Here is a 23542-nt window from a genome sequence, read left to right on the forward strand (position 1 = left end):
AAAAAAGAAGTTTCGTGCTGCACATGCATCCGTGGCTGGGCGCTTTTGCGGTCAGTTGCGTGAGAAGAGGTGAGAGGAGGGCTGACACGCACAGCTCTCATCGTTTTTGCCCCTCCGCATCGCCTGTACGCCACGGCGTCTCTTTCCTTCTCTCTCGGTGAAGTGTACAGTTGTGGATGTTGTAACTTTGCAGTGCCCGAGTCTGTGTTCATGTGTGTCTCCACCGTTGCCGCTGCTCTTCCTGCTGGTGCACTGACATCTTTTTTTTTATTCGCGACGCACGTGTCGGTACCTTTCGAGTAACCACCTGCGCTCCTCTGAATGGTGCTAGTCGGTGGCCCTATCGCTGTTTTTGCCGGGCCAAGCCCCTGTCTCTTCCTTTTTGGCCACACACGCATGCGTATGACGCATCTGCCTCTCTACGTTGCTATGGAGAGCAACCCCCCTCCCTCCTTGTTGGCTGTCCCCTCTTCGCACACGTATACCAACGTCGACGCGACGCTTCCGCTTGCTTCGCGTCCGGCGCGCGGAACACAAGCAACGTGGAGTTGCAAAAAGAGGAGGGGGGCCAAGAGTCACACTGACAGGCAGCGCATCAGTTCTCTAAGACAAGGCCCCATGGCGCGTGCATGCGTTATCTGATCACTACACCAAGCAGCAAAAAGTAAGGCTTCATGCCAACGCGCCCCCCCCTCTCCCTCACACGCACACACAAGCGGTAACGTCGCCCAAGTCGAGACTTGCACAAACACATGGGGGAGGGAAGGGGGGAAGCCAGGCGGATAAAACAGATCACTCAGTGACCAGAAACTCACGCACATGGAAGCGAAAAAGAATCTGTGCATCCTCGCCGTTTTCGGTGTGTCTACGGACATCTTTCTCCTCCTCCTATCGCGGATGCACCGTGTATGGCTTCCTGTGCGGAGGGGGGGGCGGGCCTTTGCTTGCTCTATCTCTCTTTCTCTCCTTCTTCCCTTCTTGGCACCCCTTTTTTCTCTTTTTTTGTCTCTTGTATGGGCTGCAGTAGTGGGCGTTGTCGTCAGCGTCGTGGTTGCGCCTTTCTCCTTCTTCTTTTCTTTTTCCTTCCTTGCTCGCATTCGTTTTGGCGAAGGACTTGGCGGCTTCTCTTTTTTTTTCTCTTTCCCCTCCCATCTACCCACCCCTGTTGTGTCGCGCCCTCAAGGGAGTGCGGACGTGTCAGGGGCGAGAGGGAGCGAGTACTACACAAGAAGGAGGGAGTGCGTAGGGTAGAGGAGTCTATCTTCTGATGATACCTGTGCCCGCGCACACACATACAAGAAGGTACAGTGACGAACACACCGGCCGCGATGGGAATGGAGATGCGCGGCAGCGGTGCCACGCCGGCCCCGGTCACCATCGTCTGCTTCGGCCATCCGTTACTGGACATGATGGCGACGGTGGACGAGGCATTCTTGAGGGAGTATCGAATCGAGCCAGGGAGCGTCACACTGGCCACGATGGATCAGCTTGCTCTCTTCTCAAAGCTGCTGGATGAGTTCAAAGGGCGTGTGGACTTTGTCCCCGGCGGGGCCGCCATGAACACGGCGCGCGTTCTGACGTGGGTGCTACCGGACGCCCACATCGCCTACGTCGGGGCACTGGGTAAGGATCGCTTCGCCGAAATCCTGAGGGGCGCGCTCACCAACGCTAGGGTGGAGCAGCTGTTCGAGGAGTGCGAAGACAAGCCAACGGGCACCTGTGCTGGTCTCGTGCTCAACAAGGATCGAACGCTGCTCGCCAACCTTGGCGCGGCCGTGGCCTTGTCGTCGAAGCACATGGCAACGACCGCAGTGCAGTCGGCGATTGAGAGGGCCAGTTTGTACTACGCTGAGGGCTTCTTCCTCAACACCGCCTCCAGCCCTGAGAACCTCCTCTCCGTCGCTCAGCACGCCCACACGCACGGTAAACTCTTCTGCTTTAATCTGCATGCGCCGTACATAAGCGTTGCGTTTCAGAGCCGCCTACAACTTCTCTTGCCTCATGTGGACATCCTCTTCGGCAGCGACGACGACCTGCTAGCGTACGCGTCGGTGCGGTGGCCGCACGACTTCGACATGGACGCTCTTGGCAGCGCCACCCATGCAAACTCGCCGCGACAGGCGGCGCTTGTGCGATGTCTCGCTCGCATCTCCATGCTGCCGAGCGTCACAACCGGACGGCCGCGCCTCGTTGTGGGAACGTGTGGCTCTCACGATACGTACGTCGCATGCGGCGACCATGTGCGCTCCTACCCAGTTCCACCGATGACGCAAGAGGAGATGGTTGACGTCAACGGCGCTGGTGACGCGTTCGTGGCGGGCTTCCTTGCGCAGTACATCGTCAGCGGCGACGAGTCGGCTAGTGTCTTGATCGGCCACGCTTCCGCCCAGAACTGCATCCGCCATAATGGTGCAGTTGTGAGCGGTGTGCCCCCGCAGCTCACGCGGCGGATCAGCGACACAACAGAGCGCTTCGAGGCCGCGCACGCTGCTTGAAAGTTGTCACTTCTTCCCCAAATCACGATAGCAGGACATTATAGTGTATAAGTGTAGCACCGAGATTCAGGCGTCTTCGTACGTGTCGGGGTATGAGGTTGTGCGTTGGTGTATGCGCAGCCCGCGCGTCTTCGTCGGCCGTCGAAGGCACCCGAGTGCATGCAGAGCGCCTTGCCACAAGCGTAGCAGAAACCCTGACGTACGCAGCAGCCGGGGCCTTGGATGATAGAGAGCACTGCCTTCTACCTTAGTCTGGTGCCTTTTGCTTTTTGGCCTTCGTTCTGCCGCCTCTCCTTTCAATGTATCCTGTTCACGGCCTTTTTTCCCTTCTCGGCATGCCTCTCCTCCGCGCTGAGCTCCCTTTTCGCTTCCCCGTTTGGCCTTGAATGTCTCTCATCGCCCCTCTTCCCCCCCCCGCTATCTCCGTCATCCTTTGGTTTCACTGTCCTCTGCCTCGGGCGGTACGAAGAGTTTCATGTTGGCATTCTTTTTTTCATGCGCAATGCGGCCCTTGATGCCCCGGTGGGAGAGAGGAAACACATCAGCGTCTTGCAAAAGTCCCCGTGCTCACTAGTTTGGGAGGCCTGTTGCCCCTCGATCCTCTGCCAGTGCGGAGCCACAGTTGGTGGTGCCAGGGAGCCGTGCCCACTGTGTAGGGGGTCAAAAGCAATTGATCGATGCCCATGCCAGGGGGCGCGGTTGTGCATGGCGGTGCGCGCGAGTGAAGCGCGACCGAGAGCATGCTTGGGCTACCCAGATGCTCGTCCGGATGGTGGGGTGAGTGGAGCGTATCCCACGCGACTGGCGCAACGGAAGTGGCTGCTGGGTAGAGAATGGGTGTGAGGCTGTGCCGTGGTGAGGGAGTCGGTGCGTGGCTGCGCCGCATCGCACCGCCGCGCGGTGGGCCTGCCACAGGCCGGATAGAGCGGGGCTTTATCGCGTGTTGTACAACGTAGAAAGGGGCATGTTCGCAGGCAGAGGAAATGCCTCGTATGATGAGTATGCTCGGCGCCCGTGTTTCTACTCAGCGCGCACTCCCCTCATTCTCCCCAAGTCATCTCCACGCGCCACCCTGTGAGACGCTGACAGACACCTCCACCTACACGGAATGTCTCAAGAGCTGAGGGGGGGAGGCGAAGCAATATCGCCGTCAACACACATACACTCGCAATACAGAAAAAAAAGTAAACCCAAAGCAAAAAAACAAAGCGTAGGTGAAATGCACCGCTGTCCTTTTTGGTATACGTCTGCTCGTCTCACGCGTTCTCTGTCCCCCCGACCACTTTTTCTTTCACGTTTGCTCTCGACATGTTTTCGTGCTCACTTGGGAGGAATATCTGAGTGTTCGCCTCTTTTCTTTCTTCTTTCACTTCAGAGTGGTATTGTGTACATTTCCTCCCCCTCTCTTGACCCTGGCCCACCACCGGGTACGCTGAGAGAAAGGAAGAAGAGAAAAAAAATAAATTGCATAGTGCACGCACTGTTGTATTCTCTGTTTTGCCTTCCCTATACAGGGGGCTGGTGGTGATGCCTCCATGCACTGAGGAGGCCGTGTGTGTTTCTATGTGCTTACGCTTGCGGTTATATATTTCTATATAGTGATCTATATGCTACGCGAACGTTTCGCTCGTTGTCTTGGTTACCATCCGCCCTTCAATTTCCGACTAGTTGTGCGGCGGTTAAGCTTTTTTTGTGCGTGCTGCTATATGTATACTCTACATAATGTTCTGCGATGGTTGATCTCGGAGCGAAGAGAAAACAAGCCAGAAATAGAGAGCCATCGAGGGACGTGAGAACGGGAGCGCACAGCAGTGTCCACGGATGCAGTGGCGCACACGTGTGCACACACACACAGCAAAATCAAAGCTCACGTATATCACACTTTCGATTATGTATTGATTTCGTAATGCGCTCTTTTTTCTTACTGTTAGCCCTTGCATACGCTCTCCTCGTCGACCTCTGTCTACCTTTCCCTTGCTCTTCTTGCAACATCTCATCATTGTTTCTCTGCGCATGTGTTTTTTTCCTCCTTTTTTTTCGTGGACGTTGCCTCTCTCGAGCTGCGTTTATGCTCTTTGCGCTCGCCGCCTCTCGATCGGAAGCGCCAAGCGCCGAGAAGACTGATGTTGGCCGCTTGATTCCTCTTTGATTTCCTTCTCGTTTCTTTTTTCGTTTTTTTTTCCATTTTCTTTCGTTGACCAGCTCAGCGTCTGTAACGACAACATCGGCGACAGCGAAAACGAAGGGAAAAAGGGCGATGGTGCCCGCAATAGCAACGTGTCTCGTGAGTAAAAAAACCCAGTCAAAGTATCTTCATGGGCGAAGTGCTTCATGAAACCAGTGTACATCCCAAAGGAACGAAAAAGATGGCGGGGGCGCCCATTTGAAAGGCAACGTATGCCATGCGAGGGTTGTGACGTCGCAGTCGAGCGGAAATGCTGCGGAGCGTAGGAATGACGAGCGAACTCACAAAAATAAAAACAGCAAAGAAGGGTGGGGACAAGAAAAAGGCCAGTGGACATGGGAAATAAACCGCCGCTATGGGCGGATGCTGTATAAACGTGCATGCTGTGAGACGAACGTTGAGCCGGATGCCATGCGTGCATCCACTGAGAACACCACACACACAAAATAGTGTGGTGGGGCAGTGCTGACACAACTTTTCCGAGTACGCCGCTCCTCATGTAACTTTTTCTTCCTTCCGTTTTTGTTTCTTTTCCTGCTCCTTTTCAAATTTTCGACGTCTCTCCTGTCTTCATAGGCAGTGCCATCGCTTCTTTCACCCCCCCTTTTTTCTCTGCCCGCTCCCACTCGCTGACAGGACCTTCGACGCGGCCCGCGCGAACAAAGAAGTGCCGTTTAACAGGGCCCGGCCGGCGGTGATCGCGCAGCGCGTACTTGAAGGGATGAGAGGAGGGGGGAGAGGAGGCGCGAGATTAGCCGGCTAGACCTCAACAGGGCTGGGGGAGGGGGCAGACGGTTCGTCCCTGAGGGCCTCGATTTCGCTGCGGTGCCGCTGCAGTGGGATTAAGCTGTGGCTGTGTGCGCATGTATGCGTCGACGTATTCGTTATGGGACGGCACTTCGAATTTAAAAAAGCAAACATCGCTCGCTCTCCGTGCGTTCGCGCGTGCCCACGTATTCGTGAATGCCGCGGCGCTCTTTACTCGTACATGAAAGAGAGCGATCTGTGGCGCCCGAACAGAGGGATAACAGCATCTTGAGCCAGTGTCTTACCGCGAAAGCTGAGCTGTAAACATATGGAAAGTCGCTTGCGTCAATCTCTGTTGCGCAGTGGTGAAGGTCGGGGCTGCCCTTGTCGTGTTGAGGTGATGTCACTGCCGAGTTCACTGTGATGCACGGGTCTTTCGCAGGGAGAAGCCTTCGTGATCGCACGCTCGTCAGATGCTCTACCAGTTCGAACTTGCGAGGGAGGGGGTTGGCGGAGAAAGGGCGGGAGAGTGGCTCAGCGCTATTTCCTTCATCCATTTTTTTCGTTGCATTGAGGGAGGGGGAGTTCGGTGGAACTGCCGATGTATCATGCAGAGGTGCATTGCGCCTCGAGGACACTCTGCCTCTCTCTCTGCTGGTGCCGCAACCCGCAAGAACCTGTTCTTTGTTGTCCGGTCCACTGCCCCCCCACCCTCCATTTCGTTCCCGCCCCCTCGTCTTTCTTTGGCTCCTCGTCATCTTTCATGCTTCTTAACGTCCTTTTCCTTTCTCCTCCAAGAGAGCCTCTCGCAGATGCACTGTTGCGCTTGACACACAAAAAACACGCAGTTTCACAGGAACACTGAAACGTGTCCCTCTTGCACGCCACCCGCTTCACCCTGTGCATGCGTGGCTGCGTGGGGGAAGGGTAGGGTGTACACCACAGCGTCTCGTCACGGGTGCAGGGCACGCACGAGCCGCACAGGCGACAAGAGCTGCTTGCGCAGTATGCACATTTAGTCATGTCTGTATCAAAGTACACTATTCGAGAGATTCGAAACGTCACGGAGAGCCCGTATCGCGCTCAGGTGCTGTCGTGGTACCGACGGTGTTTGCGCGCCGCCTTCAACGTGCCATGGAGCTCTGACGAGGACGCCTTGTACGTCTTGGAGGAGACGCGGCGGCTGTTTCGCCAGAATCGAGGCATTCGCGATGCCGAGCGTATTGAGCGCAAGCTGCGCGAGGCAGAGATGCGATACGAGATGGCCATTCACTACAACATTCCATACCCAAGGCCCTTCAACAAAATGCAGGGCTCCATGCAGGAGAGTGGGGTGCCGTACGCCGCCTACCTGGACTCTGCCTACGATCACATGGTCAACCCCAACGTCGGCGTCAACGCCGAAGGGGCAGCGAATCTGGGAATTATGGGTGGGCTAGAGAAGGCCAGGCACTACTTCGAGGACAACATTGGCGAGGCAGATGTGGATGGTCGAGCGAATGCCTACGACACAGAGGCGGAGCCGCCATCCACCGTGCGCTGACTGGGCTGTCGGGGCTGCGCCACAGGTTTGGAGCGCGCTGTGTCCCTTTCCGCCCCTTTCCCTCTTCGTCGCTTTCCTCCGGCTTGCCTCTTGTCTTCTCTTCTCCTCCCCCCTCTCACGGAGACTGGCACTGCTGTTTACTTCATCGTGGCCGAACTGCACACCGGGGTGCTGACATGTATCTCACTCTGCTTTATCCCCCCTTTTTTGAAATATCGTTGCAATTGTTGCTAAAGAGCTTTGCCACAGCACTACCAACAAAACGAGGGGAGCAGTATGTGGAGCGCACCTACATGCTCATACGGAAACGTCGTCTTCGCACGTCTCTGTATCAGAAGCGGTGTTTTTTTCGTTGAATATGTGCCTTCTTCCTCTAGCCGAAGAGGTTCGCTCATCACTCCTCCTGCAAGGTCGCTGAGGAAGTCCCGCACATCGTCCATTGCCACTTCCACCTCCGGCGTTGCTGTCATGGCCACACCTCAACGCACCTGAGTGTCGCGTCTTCTGCCGCGCGCCATTATGGCCTATCCTCGAAACTTCCCTTTCCGTGCGGCTGATCTCTTTCCATGATCTCCCTTGCTGCATCTATGATCCTTATGCCCTCCCCCCTCCCTCTCTCTTTCTCGCGGTGTGCGCAACGGCCGCATGGCCAGTGGCAGCTGCTGAGAGGTGTTACGCGGTGTCGCCCACTGCAGGGCCCTTGCTTATCCCCCCCTCTCTGGTGGCTCTGCTGTAGCAAGTTGGTCGCTTCGCCCAAGGGGGGTCGTATGTCCGCACAAGATTTACGGACACGTGAGCGTTGAAACGGAGGAAAAGGTACGGCTGCTGCGGACTCTGTGTCTTTCGGCCTTCGCCTTTGCCCGTCTCACTCACATCGAGACGGCTCTCTCAAGCCCCCCCTCCCCTTCACGTTGGTGCGTGAGGGTGCGTACCCCTCCCCTCTCTCTGCGGCCTCTCTCTTTCACATCAGGACGTCTCTTTTCTCCCTTTGTTTCCTTTCGTTGTGTACTGCCACACGCCTGCCGTTGTACGTTAGTCTTGTGCGCCTCCGTGAACGTCGCTCAGAAGCCCCCCTCTCTCCCCCAACCCACAGAAGAGTGTATGTATCCACCACTCTTCTCCCTCATGTGGGTGCTCGTTTGTTCTCTCTGCCAGCGAAATCAAGTGCGATTCGGCATACAAGGCGTCTTTTCTCGAGACGCTCACGCCAGCAGCATCATCGCCGCGAGCGCGGCGCTCATGCGTAAAGGTCTGTTCTTCTGCTTGTACCCTTTCCTCAGGGAACCCCCAAAAAAAACGGGAGGGGAGGTAAGGTCATAGCGCCATGGACTCCACCCTGCAGGCCTTCCGATTGCACGGCGCTGCCCTCTATCACTGGACAAGCTACGTGGCTTATGTCATATACTCGTGTTTCTTCTTCGCGTGCGAAGTGATCGCAGGTGTGCTTGAAATACCGACCGATGCACCGCAATACGATGCACTCATCCATCAGGTCAGCTGCACCACCTCTTACGAGGAGTGGCTTCCAATCGCCTCCACACTGGACGACATGGACGGCTTTCAGAAGTGGCGCACTGACGAGACGTCGGCATACTTCTCGTTCGAGGGGGTGATGCGGACGATAGAAGAGCTGCTGGAGTCGCTCGCCGCCGGTAGCGCGGAGGCGTTGCTGGACAACCTGCAGAAGCATGTGCACCGCTCCTTGTACGGCATTAGCCACCGCCGCTTGTACCTGTACCGAACTGGCACCAAAACGGTTATTCACTCGTACAACTCTCTTGTGTGTTTTCTTCTGGGCCGCGTGGCTGAGGCGGCGCGGACGGACAGGCGGCTCGCCGTCCGCGCAAGAGAGGTGTTCTCAGAGATGTATCACGTTTACGGCTCCACTGCCCTTCTGCTACAAGGTGGGGTGCTCGCGTCACCGGCCCACTTTGGTGTCGCAAAGGCGCTCTATGACGCTGGGCTTCTCCCCTCTGTTGTGTACGGAAGCGGCAGCGGCGCGCTGGTAGCGACGCTTGTGTGCTGCTGTACCGACCTGGCTTCCCTCTTTCACTACAGCGGCGGTGGCGGCAACAGCACGATGGAGGCAGCTGTGCTCATGGGCATGTCTACCGATGCTTCCCTGCGGAAGCGTCTTCACCGGCTGCTGCACAGTGGCGAGGTGTGCGACCTGGTTTCACTGGCTGACTTTCTGCAGCGAACTATCGGTGATGTCACCTTTTCCGAGGCGTATGCACGAACCGGGCGTGTGCTGAACATTCCGTTTATCGCCGCCTCGCCAGTACTGCCGCGTAAGAAGGCTTGTGTGGACGTTCAGCTACTGAACTATCTCACGTCCCCTGACGTCATTATTCGCTCTGCTGTGCTCTGCGCCGTATGCGCTGAATCCACACTCCTCCCCGCCTCGTCGTCCTCTTCCGTGCTGCTGCCACGTGCAAGCCAACCGCCGCGCTTGCTGCTCGCGCGGACACGGCTGACTGGCAGCATTGTTACATATGAGCCTCCTGTTGTGCATCAGAGCTACCCGTACTCGTGTGGCGACCACGCTGGCTACGGGGTGCTGGACCCGGTGCAACGGATGCGGGGTCTTTTCTTCATCCGATTTTGTGTCGTGTCGGATGCGTCGGTACGGGGGTATTTGTGGCAACTGTTGCACCAAAGCGCCTACGGGGATGGGCTTCAGCAGCGCAGGCGACTGTGGGACTGGGCACGTTATACGTTTGCCCTGTGCTTCCTCGGTCTGGCGCATGTGGTGTTGCGTCTGCTTGCGTGGATCGGCTACGACGCCATTGCCGCACCGCCGCCGACTTCCATGAGGACTTTTTTTGAAGATGATGCGGGCGAGAACATGCGCCTGCACTCAATCTCGCGCGTGTGGTCGTATCTGCGGCTGTGGTACAGCCCGACTATGGCGAACATGCAGGTCCTGGTTCTGGAAGCGGAGCGGCAAGTCTGGCCAAGGCTCGAGCAGCTGCGCATGTCCATCTCGGTCGAACAGGTGCTCGCGGCCACCTTGAAGCGGCTCCCCGTTGGCAAGTAGAATCGTTGCCTGTGCATTTGTGTGTGTGTTCCTTGTGTCTCCTCTCGGTCTGCTCAGCCATCACACCATCGTCTACTGGTCCTTTCAGTCACCTGTTTCCCTTCCCTTCTTACCCGTGATAACGGAAGGCCGAACGCAGCTTTGCTTCCCTGCTCTTTCTCGCACCGCCTCTCTCCATCTCTTTCGTCTCCTCTTCGTGCGCGTCTTCCCTCTTTGCGCACACATGAAGCCCCCACCTCTCTGAGATGCTGTTGCCCGCTTTGCGTTGTGTGCGCGATGGCGGTGTTCTCGCCTTTCCTATCCGGACGCGACGATGCCGCGCAAAAAAAAGCCTAAGCCTACGAGAACGAGATGGATGCTTGCACGGCGTGGGTGGCAGGTCGTTCATCATACCGTGTGTATGCGGGTGTGTGTGTGTGTATGCCTGTGTATCTTCTTTCATCTGTAGTGAGAGGAAAAGGAAAGGGCCTGTCTTCATGGCTCACTTTTACATCGTTGCCTGTGCACTGGCTACAACGTCACGGTGGAGGCTTACGATGAAGAGGCTCATCCCCAGAGTCCCTCTTCAAAACCGTTCCGATGGCTACACCGCCGTCTTCATCTTTGCGGTGAACTCGAGAGAGAGAGACGTTGAAGACAGCAGAAACTGCGACGTTACATCCGAACCTCGTTCCACCTCATCGAAGCTGAGCGGACGTCTCTTTCGCTGCGTATGTGCAACTACACTAAAAGGAAACAATGCTCTTTACCCCGTCTACTACACGCACCTTCCGTTACCATGCGGTTGTGCCACCCCTCACAGCACCAACTTGCCAGCTGTGGACTCGCTGGTCTTCGTAGCTGTACTGCATTCGGGTCCCTCCCACATACTGTCGCACGGGCTGTCACACGCCCCTCCCCCACCCCCAGCTTTGTCCACCTGCCCCCTTCCGCTGCTGTACTTATTCGTGAGGGTGATCGCTGTGAAAGTGAAGAGCACAGATTCCATGCCGAAGAGCGAACGGGCGAAAACGAAAAAGGCGACGATGAGATTGCCAGGAACTTTGGCAGTGGCGGCCCTGTGCGTCGCGCTGTACTTACGCACCCCAGCACTCGGCAGTCATTCGGTCATACTCATGTCAGATATTCACCACGACCCCCTCTATGGCACCGCGATGGGGTATGTGTGCACGCAGAATTCCAGCCCTATCTGGGGCATGTTCGGCTGCGACTCGCCACCGCAGCTGACGGCGCGTTCTTTGGACGACGCGTCCGCGCAGAACACAAGTCTTCTCCTCTACAGCGGCGACTGGCAGCGGCACCATTACCTTGAGAGCGCGCTGGAGCCCTCCGCGGTCTTCGAGGAGTTATCGGAGCTTTTCCGCCGTCTCCAGGTGGACGGCTCGCTCGGAGTGACTGCGTTCAGCGCAGCGCTGGGCAACAACGATGTCGTACCTGACTACTTTTTTTCATGGATCAATGAGGGGTCGGAGAAAGAGCTGAGCTTCCGCGTCGAGGCGATGCGTGCAGCCGGACTTTTAAGCGATGCGGAGGCGGCAGTGATGCGAAAATGCGGCTACTACGCACACGGGACGCCTTACGTGCATGTGATTGTGCTGCACACGCTGCTGTGGACATACGCGCTCAAGCCTTCCCTGCCATCCAACGTCAGTGACCCGTGCGAGCAGTTCACTTTCTTACGAAGTCAGCTCGAGAAGACGCGGGCCGATGGGAAGCGAGCAGTCATCGTGGGGCACATCCCCCCTGGCCTCAACACCTACTATGTGCTCAGCCGCGGCTTCCAGTCGGGAGCGGAGGACATGTTCTGGAAAGAGGTGTATGAGGTGACCTACGATAGCATCATCTACGAGTACAAGGATCTCATCGCGCTGCAGTTGTTTGGGCACACGCACAGGTTCAAGCTGCTCACGATGCCGCGTAATGGTGCGTTGGGCATTGTCGCCCCCGCCATCTCACCGATCTTCAGTAACTACCCGTCCTACCTCTTGGCCAACTTCAGCAACGCCTGGTCGCTGGAGGACGTACGGATTCGCTACACCTCCGGCGGCGGCGTATTCCACTCCGGACTCTCTGCCAAGGAAGCGCTGGGCCTTACCACCTCGCTGCAATCTGTCACCGACGTCCGAGCAGCCATCACGCACTTGGCGACCGACGATACGGCGTGGGAGCGCTTCCTCACCATGTTTTGCGGTGGCGAGAAGCGTCTTCAAGTCTTTCCAAGGGCGGACTGCGACAAACAATGCCGCTATGTGCTCGTCTGCTCGATGCTGGAGAACAATTACTCGGATATTCAGCGCTGCGTAGCCGATTACAACGCCCTGCCTGGGCCTTCACGGATCACTCGAACCTCGAGCGTCATGATTGCTGTCATTGTTTTATTTTCGTTGGTCGTGATTGCGGCTGATGTGATGCTGCTCCTCATGAGCCGCAGTCGCCAGACAGCGCTATCGTGGTCGAATCTCAAGAGCGCAGGCTGGTGGAAGGCCCTCGTTCGAAGGCCGCAGGAGCGCGTCATCACGGAAGAAAGCCATGAGATGCAGGAAGTTACCGGCCAGTGCTGAGGTGAAAGAAACACTCACCGTCGCACTGACACTACACGCGGTTCGCCCTGCTTCTTTTCCCCCTTTTCGCGCTTGGCCTTGTAGTTGCACGCATGCAAGAGGGAGACAATCGCTGCCTCCCCCCGTCTTCTCCGTGTGCACCTCCCGCCAGTGCGCGACGCATTGCAGAGCGTATCGAAAGTGACGCCGCTCGGCTCCTCATGCTGAGGGCAGCCTGTGCGCACGAATGGGGACCGTTAAAGGCCTTCTCTGCTGTTTCCGCCGTACCTTGCTCGTATTCGTACCTCTGCGGTTCTCGCGAGCAATGGGGTAGCGCTGGCAAGAATGAAGGGTGAGCGCCTAAACTCATTCACGCAGGCAACTACGTCCCGCTCGCAGGTGGCGGGTCGCTGGCGCCTCGCCACGCCCACTTGTATCTCCACCAAGTCATGTGAGGAGGACTCCTTGAGTATCGTGGCACAGTTTGTGTGTATCAGGCTAGATACCGGTGTGGTCACGGCAAATCAGCAGCCCTCACATGGGCTTGCAGGCGTCGGCCCGCCTTCGGTCACAGCAAGCGCACCCCTCCCTCATGCGGCACCGTCCCGTGTACTTCAACGCGGGAGCCCGGGGGGCAGTTGGGCAGGACTCTTCAGCCGAAGAGAAAACCAGCGGACTCGACCGCTTTGCGAGCCTTTTTTTCGTTTTACTATGCTGTGGCCAGAACGCGCGGCGCACACAGCCGTCGAAACTGGCGCTAATGCGATGCTGCACAGCAGCAGTACAACCAGCGGCGCTGCCGAACGAAAAGGCGGCCACCTTGGAAGACGCCGGGTTGCATGCGGGGAACAGTGGAGGTGCCACGTCACCGGCTGCGGAGGCGTCTGAATCAACTGGGGCACGGAAAAATAAAGCCGGCTGCTGTTGCGGACTCGCCCACCCCCTTCACGGTGGGCAACACCTGCCCTTCAAGGGTGGTATGCGGCATCGGGTGGCGCACGTGGGGAGCACTTGTGGCGTTGCAAGCCCGTCGTGTGCAACTCTCACTACGCTTGATATTTGGTCATGGTCATGCGGAAGAGAGCGGCACAGCTGACAAGCTTTAGGAATCGGTAATGCCAGGGAGCCAACGTCCCTACGACACAGATCACGGACCTGTTCGCCGGTCGAAGACATCACGCCAGCTGCCTCCCAAGAGCCGTCATACACGCGGAGGCCGGAGGTATTTGAAGGCCATTAGCCCACGCAAGAACCAGTACACCGAGCCTATGGGGCATCTGGGGTTCTCGCTCGCTCGACTCTCCCCGGGACGCGTGCAAGTGCGTTGTCATGTTTCAGCGGTGGGTGACTGGCAGTGACTTCAAAGAGTGTGCAAGTGGCGTGTTGCCCGCAGCTTCTCTCCTCAATACGGCTGCCTCCCCAACCCTCGCTTGCTCATGCTGGAAGGGGCTCTGAACCAGGCATTGTGCTTGGCGCGGCTCTCGATATGTGGGGAACACTCGAGGCTCCGAGTGCGCCTCATATCACGGTATTGCTGTCGAACGCAGTATTGGCCCTCGCGCTTCGGGTAGTGCGGCCCGGGCTGCTGCTCGTCGGACGTGTATAGCTGCCCCATACGGATCCTCTAGCAGTGACCAGCGACGCGCCCTCTCTGCGCGGGGGGACGTGCACTCGCATGAGCCTCTTCCGCTTGGCAGACACGGGTTTCTCCAGAGCGTGCGAATCTCAATGACGAGAGGACAGGACGCCACCCGCTGCGGAGGGCTCGCAGAAGCGTCCCGCATGCCGCGGCACACGCAGGCGATCCATCCACACGCGCCTCTCTCATGGCGGCGAAGGTTAGCAAGCCCTGCCAGCGGCAGCATCGCTCTGGAGCAGCTCTCAAGGACTGCGAGCCCGCGAGCACGCTGCGCACGCGCTCTCAGGACCTGCGGGGATGATGCGTTTCGCATACGCAAGCTATTTGGGGATCCAAAGGGCAGGAGCCGTTCACGGCAATGGTGCGTGGAGGTGCATGCCGAACCACCCCGTTCTGCACGTGCCCACAATACGCGGGCATCCGCTGCAGCCGACTGGGTGGGCGGAGGGGATGCACATGCCTGTAACGTCTCCAGAACATACCGAGCAGCTCTGCCGTGTACGTCAGAGATGGCTTGGAAGTGCCTTCGCATCACATGGTGAAGTGCCTTCCCTTGACGAGAAAGATCAGAACATGCCAGGTAGGCAAATCACCCCGCTTTAAGATCGTCGTGCGACCGCAGCTGGCCGAAGTCGCCTTGAACACACGCGGTATGCACCCAGTCCCACCGCTGTTACCTACATGAGAGACACCACCGCCTGCGCCCTCGAAGGGCATCCAGAAGACGTCTCGCTCGTGCCATGACGCTCAGTGCACCTAGGCCAGGCCGGCGGTGATCGCGCAGCGCGTACTTGAAGGGATGAGAGGAGGGGGGAGAGGAGGCGCGAGATTAGCCGGCTAGACCTCAACAGGGCTGGGGGAGGGGGCAGACGGTTCGTCCCTGAGGGCCTCGATTTCGCTGCGGTGCCGCTGCAGTGGGATTAAGCTGTGGCTGTGTGCGCATGTATGCGTCGACGTGCTCCTGGTTTGATAACGGGTAGGGAAACTAAGGAAAAAGCATTTTTTCTCAGCATGTCCCTCTCGCTCTGACTGTTATCGCCGTTTCTTTGTAGAGGCTGAGTCGGGAAATAAGGACCTGAGCAGCCTTACGCAGCCAATGGCTTTGCTAAGTGTGCCTCTTGGTGCGCGTGTCTGTCTGTTTGTGTACGTGTATGAGTGTGCATGTGCGTGTGTGTGTGAGAGAAAATGCCCACAAGCGACACATTGCTTTGTGGAAAGCCTTTCTAATCATCAGTGTGTTTCAAGTGTCTGTCTTCGGCCCCCTTATCGACTGTTGAAGTTGTCGCTTCCCTTTTTTTCGTTACATATATCGTATCCTTTGTTTCCTTGCTGCTTGTTTTTACCTACGATGCGCGCTGTTGCCGTTACACGGCATGACATTTGCATCCGCATCTTCACCCCCGCCTTGCATCCTTTCTCGGATACGATAGCGCACTTATGCAGTGGTGCACTGCAGACTTCGTATGTTTGTCCTTTTTTGCTCGCGTAGGTTGCGTCAAGCCCGACGCGCACAGGCGCACGCTTGCAGAAAAAATAGAAGGGAAGGGGAGACAAGAAGCTGCGTGCACATCTTTGAAATACGCATCTCCACGTCGGCACACTCGCTACACCGCCAAAAGCGTCTGGTACGGGGCGCAAAATGCTGAGCGTATTTAATGACTTGCTGCCGACTGCGCGCGCACGAACGCGCAGGTGTGTGCACCGCGGCGAATGAAACGCTCTCTTGCTCATTTCCATGACCAGCCGTCCGTCGCTCAACCCTCTTGTTGTCTTCCCGTTTTTCCCGTCTCGAACCGTTTCCTTTTTTTCCTCACCGTCTCTCTGCTCCACGGCGGCGACGCATTCGCTGCTGCGCGCGTCGCATCGGGGAGCTGAAATCTCTTCTTTGCTTGTCGCACGCGATTCGTGCGGACACGGCATTGCTGCCACGTGAACAAAAAACAACAACGGACAAGAGTCGCGCCCTTCTCCCCTCCCCCCGCCGCTCACCCACTGACGCTCGATTTTCCCGACCAAATCACTTGTTTCGTACCCCATCCGCCATTTTCTCGTCATCGGAGTCCCACCCATTGCAACCTGCTCTCGTCCTCTCTCACACGCACTCGACAACGATGTCTTCTATGAGCAAGCTCATCCTGGCGGTCGCGATCGCCGCGGCTGCGATGGCGCCTCCTGCGATGGCGCTTCCTCTGGCCGCCACGACGACGATGACCGCTACTCCTGTCCCGGTGAACCTAAGTCTGAACATCGTCACAACGGTCCTGATCTTGGGCGTGTCGATCGCTGCGGCGCTGATCTTCGCTCTGTGGAAGCTTTTGCCAAGAATCCGCAGTGGCGAGCTCACCTTCTCGAAGATCGAATTCGACTGGCGTGCGGAGCTGCTGAACCAGACGCCGAAGAAGGAGAAGGCGCGCCGTGAGGCGGAGAGGCTGCGCCGCGCGGAGCAGACGGCGCGCCGTGAGGTGATGGCGGCCGACCACTTGCGTGACGGCAATGAGGGTGACGTGCACTACACCATGCAGCCGAAGGTGGAGCTGAGCCAGGGCCAAAAGCTCCGTGAGTCCGACGAGGCTGTTGTGGTCACGGTGCCACGCGAGTAGGAGCCGAAAAAAAGGCCACGGCCGAGTTGGCCAAGTCGAAAGGCACAGTGGAGTGGAGAGCGGCATTAGGGAGAGAGCGAGGAGGTGCACGGGGGAAAGAGATAGGCTTCTTGAGGCAGGCGGGAGGTGAAGCCTTTAATTTTGGACCCTGCACGTGTGCAGGTGTTGTGTAGCCGATGCACAGAGTATGGCGCGCTGCTTTTTTGCTTGCCCTCTCGCACCGTCGACTTCGCGAAGGGGCCACTGGCGGCGTTAAATCCGAAGAGTGACGCCAGGTGCGAATAAAACTGTGGCTTGCGCTGTTTCTATATCGGTGTAGGTTCCTCTGTGCGTTTCCGGGTCAGTGTTCACGAGGTCTCCTCATGCCTGGCGCGCTTCTTTTGCGTGACGCTGTTGATAAGTTCAGCTTCGTCCTTATGTTTCACTCTGCATTCGATTTGGCGACTCTAGGAGCTCTCTCTTCCCCCTTTTTTACCCCTTTCTCTCCCTCCTCCTGTCTCCTCTGTCGGAGTACCTCCTTTTTTCTTGAAGACTTTTTCTCTCGGGCCTCTTTCATCTAACAGATGTGCGTCGAGCCGCTTCACCTCGCCTTTCTCTGTGTATTTTCTTTTTCGCCTTCTCTCAGCGAGCGAGCGAATCAAGGACTCTCGCGCGTACGGTGGAGAGAGACGCATCATTGCGCACGCGGGGCAGCACATATACACACAGGCACACAGAGATGAAAAAAGACGCCTGAATGATCAGTGGTGGCCTTCTGCTTTGTGTCTTTATTTCTATTTCATTTTTAGTTTTACGTTTCGTACTGCGCGGTCCTTTTTGTTTGCTTGCCTTCTCCCGTGCTGGGATCTCGTGCTCTGTACGCGTTGAATTGCTTGATGGTGTGAGGTGGCGATGGTGATGGCCATGGTGGCGGTGGAGGCAAGGGATGTGTGGAAGTGTGTGTGTGTGTGGGGGGGGAGGGCGTACGCCAGTGTTCTGCACTTGCCTGCGTTCTTCTCTCAGACGTATTCCCGCATTTTCCCCCGTCTCACTCGCCATGGATGGGCTGCATGAGGCGGAGAAGAAACGCAAAGGAAAGGAAATAAAGACGGAGCTGAGCTGCAGAGGCGGCGCTGCTCGCTAGTTGTACGTGTCGCTGTGCGTTCGTGTTGCTGTGAGGCTCGACGAATGCATGCGGAAATACCGTTCCTTTAGATTTTCTCTTCCCTTTTCTTCTGCCGGCGTTTGTGTCTGGTGCAGGTGGGTGCACACCTCGCATCTCCCTCTCTATCGTTTCTGTCGCCATCAGATGCTTGCCCCCTCTTTCACCTCTTCACCCCCTCCCTCATTTTTAAGTACAGTAGGCACTTCCTCCCGAGTCGTTTCCTTTTGTTGTGGTGGTTAGTATGAGCGTGTGTGTAAGCGTATATGTGTGTGTGTGTATGCGTGCATGCGACGGACGTCTCATCTTCCACGCGTACCTCCACCTAAAGAGGAGAGAAGGAAAACACGAACGGAAAAATAAGATGTTGCTGTGCGTCGTCGACGATGCCTTCCCTCCGTTCCTGTTTTCCCTTGTTGCCCTCTCTCTCTCCCTCCCTCCCTCCTAAACGTCAACACATGCACGCACGCTGTCACTCTCTCTCTTTTATGCGTCTTGTGTTCGAGGTGCTAAGATTTTTTTCTCATGTTGTGTTGAACTGGGGCCTTCTTCCTATGAAGACTGCTTCCCTTTTTCCTCCCTATGCGTGTTTGTCTGTGCGCGTGCGATTCTGTGTTCTCCGACTCGGTTCTCTCTTTTTTTTGGACCTTGCTCTGCCTGCGGATGCTCTGCCCCTCCCTCATCGGCGTGGCCGATCTCCCTGTTGCTCGTTCCATTGGTGTTTTCTTCGTCCCGCTCGGCTGTATGTATGTGGGCCTCTCTCGGCATCTGCTTGCCCCTCATTCGACGAAAGAGGTTCATGTCAAGCAGAATCGCCCAATACCCCTCCCCTTCCCTCCTCTGAAAAGAACTCTGCCCTGCCTCTGCCTGTGTCAATGATCCCCACATCGTATCGTGGAGTGAATTGGATAGGCGATAAGTGAGGAGCGGGGGCGTTATGGAGGGGGGGCGGCGGCGCCGATGTATGCGCGCCCCCGACACCCTTTTTGTTGTTTGTGCGTCTTTTCTCTCGGCGTCACCACCACCCCTCTCTCTCCCATGCTGGCCACTCTTTGGAAGCTTGCACGAGCGTGTGCGGCGTGGCCTGCCTGCTGCCTCTCCGCCTTCTCCTGCCAGTCGATTTCATTTCCTCCCTTCCGCCTCTCTTGCCGGTGATCCCCTCCCGTCCCCCAACGATCGCCGATGGAACAGCACCGCATTGGTCTCGTGTCTTTTCGCATGTGTCCTTTCGGAGCGGGGTCGTAGACTTGATGGTGGGCGAGCGTAAATCAGCGCACACAGAGAGGGAGGGAAGGGAGTCAGAGCTGACATCTTTGTGCTTTGCAATGACCATGGCGAACATGGCAGGTACATTGGATCATCTCGCCTTGCGTGATCTTATCGTTGGCCTACTGGTGTGTGGACGCCTTCGTGTCAGCAGGCGGCGTAGGGTGCAGTGTAGACGTGAGAGCCCAGAGGCGACAGATACGCAGGCGCCCCGCTGCTAGATTTGAAGACTAAAACGGCGTCCTTGTCGCTCTCTCTCTCTTTCCCTTCCCCCCTTTTCCGCCGCTCTGACGTTATGGTGGCTTTCCAGAGGTGTCGTGGTGTATGTGTTTCAAGTCGGCGCGCATGTCTTCGTGTCTCTGCGGTTCTCATACCTCAGGCGTGGTTCTCTGGTCCTCCGCTCTCTCGCTCCCTCTTCTTCGCGACTCGTGGGCGTGAGCCTGCTGTACGCGGACATGCCCTCGTATCGGCTCATGGAACTCCCGTGCGGGGAGGGGGAGGGGGTGCGGCATGCATGCAAGGAGGTGAAGAGGGGAGGCCAGAGGAGGAGGAGGCGGGCGATCGACTTCAGAGATGCTAGACACGGCTTAGTGGCAATGAAGGCCAGCTCGGCTCGTTACAGCTCGCTGGCGCGCCTTTCACCGCGTTTGTGCTCTTCTTCCCCTCTCGCTGTGCTGCAACGCTCACTTTCGAGCCACACTTTTCAAGTGCTGGATGGGCAACGTAAGTACCCGCCGCGGTGCCAAGTAGAGAACACCGGCACGCACCCACACAGATGCGCCTGCCCACAAGAAGGCCTTCCTCCAAAGGCGTTCTCAGGCAGAGCGTTTGTCCGGCAGATGTGAACTGCTGTCGAGAGGAGCGAGTGCCGTGTCGGCGAGCCGCCTCGGGACCCCAGGAATGCGCGCTTCCCCACCCTCGACGGGGGGGCATACAGAAGTTCACGAGAGAAAAAAGCGCGGAAAGGCGTGAGCGATGCAGCGAGAAGGCGGTACTTCTCTTCCATTGCTCAAGCACATCAGACCAAGCATCTTGTGTGTGCGCGCGTGTGCGTTGGTGTGGTAATCTTACCTTCTCTCTCTCTCTCTGATCTTTTATTACCATTTTTTTTTACTCGATGTGCCTGCGTCGTGGCGCCATTCGAAAGCTTGGACTAGAGGGGCTCATCTTTTTCTTCCCGGTTGCTTCTCGGCTGTGTGTGAGTGTGCACATGTAAATGTGTGTGTGTGTGGGACGCCTTCAAAGAAGCAAGCGAAAAAAAAACGTTGTTTCTCATGCTTAATAGGACAATGCAAAATATTACAGAATAAAAGACGACACCAGCCACATGACGGCACAAAAAAAATATCGAAAGGAAAGTGTAAAGTCCATCGCGAGTGGGGCCACCCAGGGAAAAAGAGAGGCACCGGAGAGGGTGCTCCTAAGCGACAAGGCAAGTCTCGGCGCAGACCTCTAAGGCCGCCCCTCGAATGCTGAAGATCTCTCGCAGCCTTTTCTTCCCTCTGTGCCAGCTCGACCGCATCGAAGAGAAGTATATCCATAGCTGACCTCGAATCTGTGCCATCCGCTTTCTTAACTCCCCTTCCTCACGTTCTCCGCCACCCCGATGCATGCCTTCTCACTCTATCTTCGTTTCCTTTCCCTCTCTACCCAAAGAGCCCTCTTCGCATCTTCGCCCATCCCTCCAAGCTATCTCAAGCCTCTACAAGCACCCAAGCCTTATTCGCGCACGCTTCCAGCACTACTCTGCACGTTCTCGTTCTCTCTCACACGCACTCGACAACGATGTCTTCTATGAGCAAGCTCATCCTGGCGGTCGCGATTGCCGTGGCTGCGATGGCGCTTCCTCTGGCCGCCACGACGACGATGACCGCTGCCCCTATCCCTGTCAGCCGCGGCCTGAACATCGTCTCAACGCTGCTGATCTTGGGCGTGTCGATCGCTGCGGCGCTGATCTTCGCTCTGTGGAAGCTTTTGCCAAGAATCCGCAGTGGCGAGCTCACCTTCTCGAAGATCGACTCTCGCTGGCGTGCGGAGCTGCTGAACCAGACGCCGAAGAAGGAGAAGGCTAATGCTGATGAAACGTCCGCCGCGGATATGGTATAAGCAGAGGGCGCCGAGCACCATTACCTCAGCCAGCCTCCCTACTCTGCGGAAGGAATACCATGGGGTGCTCACCTACAGGAACTCAAGGGTTGCGGCAAACGTGCGTGTGGGCGTGCGAGGAGGGGGGCTCGGTAGCGGCCACGCGCCGCACTGTAACGAAAACATTTCATTATTTGCTCTCTCTTCTTTCGTTTGTGTCTTCTCCGCGTTTCTGTGGGGTTTGGGTTGGAGGGTCAAAATGATTGCCCCCCATTCACCCCTCCGTTTTTTCTTCTTCCATTTCCCGTCTGCAGCGTCGCTGCACTGTCACCTCGTCTCCTACCACGATTCTGTGCTTGTGTGCAGGAGAAGGGCTAGGAGGAGGGTAGGGTGGGGGGGAGGGGACAGTGGCGGTGCGCGACTGCAGCACCGAAAGAGAGCGGATCAGTTTTCTTCACCGAACTCTTTACCCCCCCCTCTCCTGCTTCGGTGCCTTTTCCGTCTCTGTGGGGTGGTTGCGCTCTGTTCCTTCCATGTTTTTGCTTTTCAGTTATGATCTGATGCTGATTTTTTTTTCTTTGTTCTATTCCACTTTCGTTTGTTTTCGCGCGCCCTCTTTGTCTTTCTCTGATGCTGTCACCTCGTTTTTCTGCCGTATCTTTCTTTTCATGTTTATGGCTTTCCCCCTCTTTTCCCCCTCACGTCTCCATCCCTGTGCTCGTGTGATGCGTCCTTCTCACCTCCAACTTCCACGCCCTTCACGCCTCTTGCGCCGTGCGTTATGCTCCCTCTCACTCCTCATCTCATTGAATGGAGAAGAGGTGGAGCGGCCACCAGGTGCAGAGAGCGAGCGAGCGAGAGAGAGAGAATGAACGATACTCATGACGAAAAAAGAAGATGAAGATATGTGGAGGCATCGAAAAGAGTAACAAAAACACACAAAGCCAAAGGAAGAAAAAGCAAAGGGAATCCGTGATGGGAGGTGAGAGGGAGGCGTCAGCGGTACGGATACGTTTCACACAGACGTCTGAAGCGTTTAAAGAAACGATGGGGCCATGCGTAGCTCAGGCTTCCCATTTATCCAAAAGCCATAGCCAATGCGTCGCCAAAGGCGCACGTTTCCACGTCTACGTGTGCCGCTGCCGTTACTTTTTGCCCTTTTCGTTAGCGTGTTAGTGTGGCTGCGTGTTCCCAGTCTTGCGCCGTGACGTTAGGGGTCGATGGCGGGTGAGGGAGCCAACCACCACAGCCGCAGCAGAAAGTAATGCGCGGAAAAAGAAAGACTTGGGAGTAGCCAAGATGGGGATGCCGAGAGACAGAAAGAGTACTTGCAATGAGAAACGAGATGCTGCGGTGCACTAATGTAGAAGCGAAGTTCTAGTGAAAACGCTCAGTGAAAAGAAAACAAGGAGGTGGCAGGAAGGGGGAAGATGACGTCTCTACTTGTTGGCTGTGATGTGTATGTGTGCTCTCCCTCGTCGCTTACCCTGCTCTCTCCTCCTCTTCTTTGGGACGCTGCGCCGTTCTTCTGGCCGTTGTGAAAAAGGCAGCGAGTAGGAAACGCTAGGCGTCACACTGCCGCTCGAGAAAAAGAGGGCTCTGCATCATGCGGACAAAAAAGGACCCGAGCGAAAGCGCACACGAGCACACAGACACAAGGGAGCCTAACGCCTCTTTCCACTGTGGCTGGCGGCAGCCCTCTCTCCATGCCGTTTCTCAGCTTGGAGGGCGACGGCTGCCCCTCATGCACGTTCGCTCGGGCCTTTCTTCTGCTCTCTTACCCTGTTTTCTCTTCTTTGAGGCGTGTCTCATGGTGTACCTGGAGAGCTAGTGCGAAGAGGTGTGGTTCTGACGCGTGCGCGCGTACGCACCCCGGGGCTTTTCTTTCCTCTACTCGCTGCGCTGGTTCAAAGGGTTTCACCCAACCTGCCCTTCGTCTCCCTCCCGTTGTCGCTCTCCTCATTTTCGTGCAATGGCGGCATCGTTGCAGGCCCAACGTTTTTTTTTATTTTCGGCTCGCTTTCCTGCTCCGTTGTGCTTCCAACTTTCGCCACACACGCACACACCTCCTCAGCTGCTCTCTGGCTCCCTGCTTTCGCTTCCATCTGGACGTGTGATAGGTCGCTCGGGCTTTCGGCTGATACGCTTTGTCTTCTACAGATGGTTGTACGGGAGACTCATCTGTGGCAGACGTCTTTTGTTTCTTCATGTTATTATCCGGCCTCTGCTCTTTTTTTTTTGGAGGCATAGCGGAGTGAAGT

At 56.7% G+C, this 23542-nt stretch overlaps 6 protein-coding genes across 6 annotated transcripts; all 6 read left to right on the top strand.

The window, feature by feature from the left end:
- Window positions 1-1328: 1328 nt before the first annotated feature.
- Window positions 1329-2495, top strand: LSCM1_02386 (uncharacterized protein; the record flags this gene model as incomplete). Its single annotated transcript, XM_067319969.1, has 1 exon — window positions 1329-2495. One exon carries the CDS (start codon window positions 1329-1331, stop codon window positions 2493-2495), a length of 1167 nt encoding a protein of 388 aa, XP_067175344.1.
- Window positions 2496-6448: 3953 nt separating this feature from the next.
- On the top strand, window positions 6449-6970 carry LSCM1_02387 (uncharacterized protein; the record flags this gene model as incomplete). The annotated part of the gene is made up of 1 exon (XM_067319970.1): window positions 6449-6970. The coding sequence occupies one exon, from the start codon at window positions 6449-6451 to the stop codon at window positions 6968-6970; it is 522 nt and encodes a 173-aa protein (XP_067175345.1).
- A 1324-nt stretch (window positions 6971-8294) lies between these two features.
- LSCM1_02388 (uncharacterized protein) lies at window positions 8295-10010 on the top strand (the record flags this gene model as incomplete). Its single annotated transcript, XM_067319971.1, has 1 exon — window positions 8295-10010. One exon carries the CDS (start codon window positions 8295-8297, stop codon window positions 10008-10010), a length of 1716 nt encoding a protein of 571 aa, XP_067175346.1.
- Window positions 10011-11035: 1025 nt separating this feature from the next.
- On the top strand, window positions 11036-12571 carry LSCM1_02389 (uncharacterized protein; the record flags this gene model as incomplete). The annotated part of the gene is made up of 1 exon (XM_067319972.1): window positions 11036-12571. One exon carries the CDS (start codon window positions 11036-11038, stop codon window positions 12569-12571), a length of 1536 nt encoding a protein of 511 aa, XP_067175347.1.
- A 3729-nt stretch (window positions 12572-16300) lies between these two features.
- On the top strand, window positions 16301-16789 carry LSCM1_02390 (uncharacterized protein; the record flags this gene model as incomplete). The annotated part of the gene is made up of 1 exon (XM_067319973.1): window positions 16301-16789. The coding sequence occupies one exon, from the start codon at window positions 16301-16303 to the stop codon at window positions 16787-16789; it is 489 nt and encodes a 162-aa protein (XP_067175348.1).
- Window positions 16790-20981: 4192 nt separating this feature from the next.
- Window positions 20982-21302, top strand: LSCM1_02391 (uncharacterized protein; the record flags this gene model as incomplete). The annotated part of the gene is made up of 1 exon (XM_067319974.1): window positions 20982-21302. One exon carries the CDS (start codon window positions 20982-20984, stop codon window positions 21300-21302), a length of 321 nt encoding a protein of 106 aa, XP_067175349.1.
- Between the last annotated feature and the right edge of the window lie 2240 nt (window positions 21303-23542).

The sequence above is a fragment of the Leishmania martiniquensis genome, chromosome 34 (assembly GCF_017916325.1).
Source record: "Leishmania martiniquensis isolate LSCM1 chromosome 34, whole genome shotgun sequence".
Lineage (NCBI taxonomy): Eukaryota > Euglenozoa > Kinetoplastea > Trypanosomatida > Trypanosomatidae > Leishmania > Leishmania martiniquensis.